Consider the following 10258-nt stretch of genomic DNA (forward strand, 5'->3'; position numbering starts at 1 on the left):
CTAGGACAGACTAAATTCATGTTCACATGTGACATAACTATCTTTTCATTCATTTATCTCTTTTCTGTGCATAATATTACAGATTTTGAGGCGTTAAAATAATTTATTATATGATAAAAGAATTGGGATATGAAAAAGATATATGGACAATTAGAATAAGATTGATAAGATTGTAGGGATGCAAGTTGATCGGTTAATTCACTGATAAATGGTAATTAGCATTCGATTTCATTAGTACCATCCAATCGATACTTATTGAATTGAAATGAGTGAATCTAGTGAACACGAGGGCTAATGAAATCATGAGCCTTGATGTGATTTTCCTTGATGAAGAGGTACGCTCATTCACTTTTTTACTAAATATATATTATTTTTCATAGAATTGATTATTTATTAAATTTTGCTTCTAATGATATTAGGGTTCATTAACGCATGCAAGCGTAAGAAAATCTCAAATCGATTTGTTCCGATTGTTATTTCGTGAAAGAGGCTTATACATTGTTAATTAATGAAATTAGGGTTCGTTACATTTCAAGATTTATTTTTTATTTCATTCATATTAATATCCGATACGGTAAATTTTTCTTTCTCTTCACTCATATCCATGTATGTTTCCCCTCCTCTTTTTTTTTCCTAGATTATAGTTTGATTTATTGTTATAATTGTTGGAGATTATTCTATTTTACCTGTTTATTTTATATTTTGTTGGATGTAGTTAATTACTTTGCTCGAGTAATTGGTATGTATTTGATATGAATGATTTGTTCTAATTTATTAATATCTATAACAATAACATAATTCATCTGATTTATGATTATTAATATTTATGCGTAAAAGTTAATTATTCAATTTATAACCGTGCGACGCGCGGGTTTTCGACTAGTTTATTTATATAATTATAAATATTAGTATTTGTCATAATTAAGTGATTTGAATTAATAGTTTCTTCATTTTGGTATTTGCTATTATTAATTACAATAATATGTATTATTGTTTAATTATTATATAATATATTAATCTAGGTATTAATATGACATTTACTATTATATCCCTATTTATTATTCCGTAGTTAAATTTACATAATATATAGATAGATTAACATTCACAAATTAATCAATTATAGTACTTATTATTGTAATTAGTGAAAATTGATTTACAATTACAAATTAATAAAAAATGATTACATATAGATTTATCTTTTAAACCCTATGATATTACAATATTTACCTTTATGACCTTATTTATTGTTCCGTTGTCAAGTATATATATAGATATATATATAGATTGTCTCTTCCGGAACAGGGAGACGTAGGGAGTACGCGACAATGGAAGAGAATATAAAGGAGCATCGGAAGTCCGTCGATGAGAATTGATTAATTCCAAATTGAGGGCAAGTGTTACTCATTGAAACTCTTTTTTTTCTTCCTTGTCTTCTATTAGTTCCCAGGTGAACAAGAATTATCTCTTTTTTTTTAAATAAAAATTGTGGAAAAACTCAAATGGTAGGAAGATCGTCTAAAAAACGGGCCTGTTTGGTTTCGCAGTTGTATTTTAAAATCACAATTCTAATTTAATTCTACCCACTATAAAACAAAATAACTCATACAAAGTCAAAGAGTGGGTCCCATTTTTATCACTTTTTCCCACAACAAAATAACATAACTCATACAAAGTCAAAGGGTGGGCTCCATTTATACCACTCAAAATCAAAATCAAAATCTAATTTTAAAATTCTATTATGAAACCAAACACCACCTTATAGTCCTAAGGATATTGTGAGCCCTAGTCCGAATAATGCTAAGGCATTTGGAACAATGCCTTTGCATTGTAAGGCCACACAACTTTGAGGGGTCCACTCCAGAAGAGGGACGCAAGGTGCCTGTTAGTGCTCTCGGTCGGGTGAGCTGCGTCAAACCACACGTACTGACTCGGATCACTGCAGAGGTTGTACGCAGTGGTGCTGTTCCCACATGTGAACTTGCCGTTGAACTTCCCGCTTCCACAGCTTGCTGTCTGCCCTTCTTTGAAACCTTTGCAATGTGAAAGAAACCGAAAAGAGTTATTCGACAGGCATATTGCACGACAATCTAAAGAGTTAATAGCAATATAGCATTCAGGAACATGACAATGAACAAAATGAATGAGTAGTGGCTGAGCAATGGATTTGGGATCTCTGTCTCGAACCTGGAGCACTTGCAATAGCAAGTACAGGATCGGTAATGCATACTTCTTTGCTCTTACCTTGACCACGGAGGTGAGATTGCCGAGCACAACGGCCACGTACTGGTTCCTTTCAGAGGCTGTGCGGGGATGCCGGGCTTTGGCATGCCGACTTTCATGTAGTCGTTCCCTCCCATGCTGAACAAGTAGATGGCCTTAGATAGCAAATCTCGGGCCTTCTCGTTGCACTCCTGCTGCTTCAGCTTCTTCTGCACTTCCTCAAAGTAGCTCAGTTGCAGCTTCAGGTGTATCTGTTAATTAATTAACTGAGATCACATCAGAGCGAGAATGTAGCACTTTTGATACGATTACAGTCTATTAACTGGAAACCTTCACGATATTAGTGCGAGCCTCATTGAGCCACAATGTCAAATCCGTTAGTTCATTCCACCGACCTGTGACCGTTAACCCATAGCATCTTATCCAGCTCCAGCAGAAGCGAAATTCGCTCCATTCGTGTAATTGCGGAACCCGGGCTCCAGGTACGGTTTGATCAATGGCAGATTCGCATACTCCGCTGCAAAAAGACCAATATCCAATTGTAAATACCGTGCCTATTCACAACATTTGTAACTTGAAATGGCCAATGGGCACCCAACATCTACCCCTGTTTGGTGCTAATTCTGGAAGATTTCCAGAATTTCTGCTAGCATTTACTTTCCAATTGTCCAACTGTACTTTTAGCTTACGCATACTCGAACGTTTTCCGGAAAACAAGAAACAGAGAATGATTTTCATGCATACTGTAAAAAACAGATATGAAAACAAGAAAATCACCGGGTTTGTACAAAATGTTGTTACCTAAGAAGTCAGGAACTATTCGGCCATCGGAGACTCTTCCGGTTGGGCGCTAGAAGAAGGTCTCACCATAGGGCAGGAAGGTGCTCTTGGGGATGCCACTGCCGTTTCGGTATTGGTTGTTCCCAGCATCCAGGAGCGAGTCCCCGAAGATAAAGAACGGCATGTGACATTGCCCTCGGACAACGAGGACCATCCATAAGGAGAGAAACATCCCGATCACCAGGCTTGATCTTTCCATCGGACAAGGAGTTGGAGGAGAAGCTTCAGAGGGGAAGAACTTTGAGCTTGCTTACTGGAAAATGGGGGTGAGGGAGGCTTCTTATAGGAGCCAGCAAGCTTTAAGCCTCCATGTGATGGCTTTATTGAAAAATTTTCTATTTTATGCATTGGTTTATCTTATTTGGAATTAGAATATCTAAAAATAAGTTTGTACCACTTTAATCAAGCATTAATCGGTATCTTGTATTTCATTAATGGTGCCACATAAATACATACAAATGAGATCTCAACATTACAAGGAAAATCAACCAGAAAAGGTTACAATTGATATATTCCTTAACTTCCCAATTTCCGCTGATCCTCGAAATCCCAAGATTTCCGGTTATGTAATATAGTGAGAATTATTTGTCCTGATACGAATAATGTTAAGGCATTTGGAACAACGCCTTTGCATTGTAAGGCCACACAACTTTGAGGGGTCCACTCCAGAAGAGGGATGCGAGGTGCTTGTTGGCGCTCTCGGTGGGGTGAGCCGAGTCGAACCACACGTACTGACTCGGATCGCTGCAGAGGTTGTAAGCAGTGGTGCCGTTCTTCCCACATGTGAGCTCCCTGTTGAAATCCCCGCTTCCACAGCATGCTGTCTGCCCTTCTTTGAAACCTTTGCAATGTGAAGAAACCGAAACGAGTTATAATTCAATCGCTTACGTTACTGCAGGCAAAGAACAGAATGTCCATGTACAGATATCTGTATAACATGAAGATATGTATGTGAAGTATTACCAAATCTTGAGGGATATGTGGTCATCTCTTCAAGAGCAGAGTAGTAATCAAACAGAGCATATCTGAATCCGGTCAACGTCTTCTCTAGCTTCTGGAGGACCTTCGACAGTGCTATGTTGTGCGTCTTGGCCAGAACCGTGACATCGTGAGCACAGCCCTTAGATCCCGAGCCTATCCTGTTCGATGGCATGCAACCCAGTGGGCCCACCGTCTGGAAAATGAATTTCCTCCCGCCCATTGCGTAAACTTTCTGCATAACCAGTAATTGGAACATATAAACAATAGGCTTGCATACCGCACTTGATATGACGGAAAAGACCCTGATATCTAGGCAGGCTTGATGCACACGGTTCCGAGCTGCCTACAATGCCATTGCTAAATTGTGGAAAAAGAATATTTAGTGCTGAGCCCAGATTGGTATCCGTGATTGGGGTCTCGAGTCCTAGAGCAGTTGCAATTGCAGCATACAGGTGCAGGATCGGGAACACGTAGTTTTTTCTTACCTTGACCACAGAAGTGAGATTGCTCAGAACTACGACCATGTACTGCTTCTTATAAGAGGCTGTGAGCAGGGGAGGCGTGGACTTGCCGAAGGAAGGCATGGCGGCGTGCATGTAATCGTTCCCTCCCATGCTGAGCAAATAGACGGCCTTAGACAACAACTCTTGGGCCTTCTGTTCACCCTCCTGTTGCTTCAGCTTCTTCTGCATCTCCTCGAAGTAGCTCAGTTGCAGCTTCAGGTGTAACTGTTAATCAATTAACCGAGATCACATCAGAATGAGAATGCGACACATATCATTAGGTCTATAGAGCCGTAATCACTGCTAGGCTGTAGGACTCTCTGTGGGACTCAAATCTTCCACCCTTTCAGGAACAATAATAACCGGAAACCTTCATGATATGATCACGGGCCTTGTACGGCGGCAAGGTCAAATGGTATTTCATCTCATTGACCTGCAGCCCCCTTAACCCATAACAATACGGCCTATATAAAGGGCATGCGTTGGATGTGAACCCGGGAGGGTGAATGGTTCACTCTACAAGTAAACATTCGATTAAATTAGCAAAGATGTTTACCAGTCCGGGGCTTGTTTCAGGAAGTATCCCAGCTCCAGCAGACGCGAAATTTGCTCCATCCGTGTAATTGCTGAACCTAGGCTCCAAGTATGGTTTAATAAGCGGCAGATTCGCAAATTCCGCTGGGAAAACACCATAATTTGATTGTCAATACCATTTGAAGCCATGATATTTGTAACTTGCACAGAGCAGCGGGCACTCGACATCTATACCGGTTTGGTTGTAATGCGGAAAGATTTCCAGATTCTCTGTTTGCATATACTTATCTGGAAATCTACAAACCGTCGTTTCTCAAGTTTTCAATTGCATTTTTATCACAGGCATGCTTGAATGCTTCCCGGAAAACAAGAACGAGAGAATGATCTCCATTGAAGCGTAAGGGCTCCAGATTCGATACACAGCGCAGCAGCAGACACGAAGACACAAAGGTCGGGTTTGCAGGAAATGCTGTTACCTAAGAAGTCGGGAACTATTCGGCCGTCGCAGACTCTCCCAGTCGGGCGCTTGAAGAAGGTCTCGCCATAGGGAAGGGCGCTCTTGTGGGAGTTGTTAAGGTATTGGTTGTTCCCGGCGTCTAGGAGCGAGTCCCCGAAGATAAAGAACGGCGCGTGGCATTCCCCTGGAACGACGAGGATCGCCCATAAGGCTAGAATCGTCCCAACCACGGAGCTCGATCTTCCCATTGGAGGAGATGCTGGAAAAGCTTTACACAGGAAAATTAATTAATTAGCTGGTTTCTAGTGATTGAACTTTGAGCTCGCTTACTGGAAAATGAGAGTGATGAGGCTTCTTATAGGATCCAGCATTAAGACTCCCCTCCGCGGGATGGCTTTATTGAAAAATGTTGTGTTCAAATTGTTGACTGGCCGTTGGAAAGTAGATTCTTTGTTCTGGGCCTACCTGTCAGGAAGTAGGATTAGTTAACTTGGTTAGTTTATGTTCGAATTAATTGTAGATTTTTTCTTGGGTGAGATGTTAATCCTCGATCAGATTTCGAGTTTGCTAGTGAAATCCGTCCTACTGATAACGCCGTTTGTTGGCAATACTAATTAATTCGAGACATTTAAACCGTAACGATCAAGTTACATTTGGAGTTTCTTCATCGGTCGAGTTCTCAATTTATCGTTCACATTGGATCTTTATGCAAAATTTGGCACCAAAAAGTACATGAATATATAAGTTTGTTTCTGCATGTTTTTTTTTTTGTTTCCTTGTGAAATGTTTGGGGAGTTTTGATTGTTCGTCTCTTGATAGAGTTATACCGGCTAGTTTACAAACATCGACTAATTTGATAGGATCCTGTGTAATAAATGGAAGCATTAATGTGCCCCTGGTCGCAATTCCATCAATCCAGAGAGAGAGAGAGAGAGAGAGAGAGAGAGAGAGGAAGATTTGGACGATTGCACGATATATGAGACTTCAATATGTTAAGCGTACCCTAAAAATGCTAAAGGAGTTTAATATATATTAAAATTAAACAATCTACCTTAGCCTATTAGAAAAGATACTTACGCTTTACTAATTAGGAAAATGTCCCATGTAATTTCCAATCATAAGAGCTAAGGCCCTCTTCAACTGTCCATTATTACCCACGATTCAACTCGTTGCATTGCAATACCAAACACGGGCATATTTGGATTGCTCCACCGTAACCTTATAGATACACCAGGAACAATACTAACGCTATAGGCACTTGAATGTAGTCTAATAACATGCACCAGAGAGGAGACATGATAGCATCTAAAAGGTAGAAAGATCGAGAATGTTTTTGATATTACTAAATTTATACGATTATCGCGACCCATAAAAAGATGACAGAATGTTATATTGATAAGACAAATAATTGCATGGTCTGAATTGGATGAATATATCTTGAAGGGCGTCATAGTTTAATGAGTCAGGCACGAATTCTATGATTTTGGAGGGTCGACTTTATAATATCAACCGACGGAGGAAACGCGGCTACGTTTTTATAATGTGAACCGACATGACGCGGGCGGTGACGTCAGGTTGCCGCATGGACCGCCAGAATCTCCCCATTAATGCTGGATCTGAAGTCGGTCGATCTATCCGTCTTTGTTAACTCCTTATTTATGAATTTATTTACTTATAATTTTCCACGGGATAAAGTACTTTTTAATTATTTTATAATTAAATTTGACTAAGGAAAGAACTGTTTAAAGTCAATGATCTTACATTCGGCACATACTCTCTTAAAGTCTCTTGTCAGTCACCAACGTTTGGATATGTTGGTTAAAAACCACTATTTGGGCAATTATACCATTTAGTTAGACCGATCCCACTTAAAACTAAATAAAACTGAGATTGTACTTCTGAATATTAGATAATAAGTTAAAATAAAAGAAAAATCTCGGTGATTTTTAAAATGGTAATTTCTTCACTTTTATTTTCTTATTCCTACATTAAATTACTTCTCTGTTTTTTTTATTTTATTTTTAAAAGAGATATATTCAAATGATAGTAATATCCATCTTTCTTAGAATAGAAAGGGATCTGTTGACACATGTTAGGACCATCACGGTGTAGGAGTTTCGAACTTACTACGATAGTCTCAAGATTGTATAATAAGATATCTGGCGGGGCTATTAATATGTGCCAGATCGAGGAATAGTGTCCAATTTCTTTCACATCATACGCATAGTCGTATCAAGAATCATAAATTCTTTCTTCTTTTATCGAAGGCTGCATCATCGGAATTTTGATCATAATCAAGATAATATAAATTCCACATGAGAAACGAAAGACACTTCAGTATTGAAGGGAAGAACTTTTTTGTATTAATTAATTCACAAAGAGCTGCCCGAGGTTGTACGGGGCGGTGACAGAGGAGGGCCCACTCCACATGACCTGAGCTAACTGGTAATTGGTTCTGTGGGTTTTGTGGCCCCCATCGAACCACGTTGCCGGCCCCACTACCACAGCCCATTGCTCTGTAGGGCCCACTCCTGCCACAAACCCCCTGCCCATCCTTGAAAGTTGAAACCTTTACCAGCATGAAACAGCACCATACAATCATGTTAACGCTCTGGTAATGTAACTTCCTCTTCGATTATCCACAATTTATTGGTTGGGACGAGTTCTATTGTTCAGTCTTAGCTTGCATTTGGTCATAAAGTATTTTCGATGCATTTAAAATCCTTATAATATAAGTAAAATTCGTATGTTTGTTGATAACATAATTTGTCAACTGTGTCACATCTCGTAATTTGATAATATAAATCATTATTTGGTGCAGCAGAAGGAAAGTTCACGAGGTCGTACCATATTTTGAAGGATTGAAGATTTTGTCTTTGAGGGAGTTGTAGTAATCAAAGATGGAGTACTTGAATCCGGGCGGTTAGCCCTCTAACTTCCTGAGGGCAATGGCCAGCATCCTATTGTGGAGCCGGGAGTGCGCCAGGAGCTTCTTGGCGCACCATTTGCTAGCGTTCGGGCTCTTTACGTGCTCCCCCGGGAGACACCCTATGGGCCCGACGTTCTAGAACCCAATCTTCCTTCCTCCCAACCTGTATATCTCCTGCACGAGCCCGACAAATTTGAGAAAGTCTAGAGGAATACATTTGCGAACATTCCACAATGGAAATTTGATCCTAGTGGTACCGAGTTTAGGAGGCCGTGATTGTGTTTGGAGATAGAAATGACGAACTTACGCTTAACACGGCCGTGATATTGCCAACTACTTCCCCTACGTAAGCCCTTCGATCGGACTGAGTGGCATTTGGCTTCGACATGTAAAACTGTACGTAGTCATTGCCTCCGACGCTGAACAAATAAACCGCACTTCCCAGCACATTTCTTGCCCCTGCAACTCCATACTTCTCCCTAAGCGACTCTTCCACCTCCTTGAAGTAGCTCAGCTGCGTCGACAGATCAATCTGAAGCTCGAAAACACAGGAGCTCAGCATGAATTTTAATAGTCGGTAAATAAAAGAAAACTTGATACTTGAATCGATGAAGACATATCCAAGTCATTTGCATTACGGAAATTAATGCTCAATTGACAATGGAATCTATGCCGTCGGACGACAGAAAACCGATTACAAGATGTAAAACATGAACCCATTACCGATCTGCCATGGCTGCTAGGGAGAACGCAGGCACCACCCGAAGCAAAGCTTGCCCCATCAGGTAAACTGGCGAGCTCCGGGTTGCAAGTAAGGTGGGATTAAAGGCAACCTAGCAAATTGAGCTGCAATGAAATTGAAAAATTTGAGTTAAATGCGTGCTTTTTTTTTTTTTGAGTTTTTTAATTTTCATACATTTACAATTTCAAGATATACCTAAAAAAAAAAAATTCTCTGCCTTTTCTGACTCACCAATGAAATCCGGGACTAGACAGCCATCGAAGCCCCTGCCAGTACCCCGATGGAAATAAGACTTTGCCATTGGGAAACGAGGTTGTCGGGTCCGCGCCATTCAAAGTGTTCAAGTACTGGTTGTTCCCAGGATCGAACAGCTAGTCCCCGAAGACGAACAGCGTTCTATATTTCCCGACAGCATTGCCCTCTGTTAAAGCAGAGCAGCTAACAAGGTTAAGGAGGAGGATAGGAAGATAATTAGGTGCAGAGGAGGGAAGTGTGGGACTTAGAAGGAAGCTGATCAGTTTGCCATTTCCTTGATTTTTTTTATAATTTGTTTGTTCGGGCTCCTTTCCATTGTATTTGGAAGTATTTATATAATGGCTCAGAGGAGTAAATTTCCCTCATTATTATATTTGGAGCTTGCGACTCTTATTTATTTATTTATATTTTTAAAACTTTTAATTTTCAATTTTTATTTTATTTTTGAAAGTAGATAGTTTGTTCTGGGAAATTAACTTGCTATGTTCTACAAACGCAATTGAACTCTGCATCAAAGACAATGGGAAATTTGCTCAATAATTTACACCCAGTAAACTCTGTGGTTTAATAAAAATGATCATATCGTATAATCAAGTAATTTACTAAAAATCTAAGCATGAGCAGTTCAAAACTTGGGTAATCTATCAAAAAAATTGAGTTGAAAATATTCAATATTTATGTAATTTATTTCAAGTATAAATAATTTACTAGAAAACTGAAGGCATTTACTTCCAAGTAATTTACTATCAAAATATGCACAATCTACTTAATGCGAAGGTACATTATTAAAAATTGAA

General features: G+C 39.4%; 1 protein-coding gene and 1 long non-coding RNA gene across 2 annotated transcripts; both read right to left on the bottom strand.

The window, feature by feature from the left end:
* Window positions 1-3457: 3457 nt before the first annotated feature.
* On the bottom strand, window positions 3458-5883 carry LOC116211844 (GDSL esterase/lipase 4-like). Its single transcript, XM_031546370.1, has 5 exons — window positions 5555-5883; window positions 5101-5222; window positions 4527-4769; window positions 4024-4273; window positions 3458-3901 (listed from the first exon to the last, which is right to left on the bottom strand). Exons 1-5 carry the CDS (start codon window positions 5781-5783, stop codon window positions 3666-3668), a joined length of 1080 nt encoding a protein of 359 aa, XP_031402230.1. The 5' UTR covers window positions 5784-5883; the 3' UTR covers window positions 3458-3665.
* A 1962-nt stretch (window positions 5884-7845) lies between these two features.
* On the bottom strand, window positions 7846-9745 carry LOC116211921. The gene is made up of 5 exons (XR_004157779.1): window positions 9438-9745; window positions 9188-9310; window positions 8772-8996; window positions 8383-8638; window positions 7846-8104 (listed from the first exon to the last, which is right to left on the bottom strand). It is a non-coding gene; the product is annotated as an uncharacterized LOC116211921 (long non-coding RNA).
* Window positions 9746-10258: the final 513 nt, after the last annotated feature.

The sequence above is a fragment of the Punica granatum genome, chromosome 6, assembly GCF_007655135.1.
Source record: "Punica granatum isolate Tunisia-2019 chromosome 6, ASM765513v2, whole genome shotgun sequence".
In the NCBI taxonomy this organism is placed as follows: Eukaryota; Viridiplantae; Streptophyta; class Magnoliopsida; order Myrtales; family Lythraceae; genus Punica; species Punica granatum.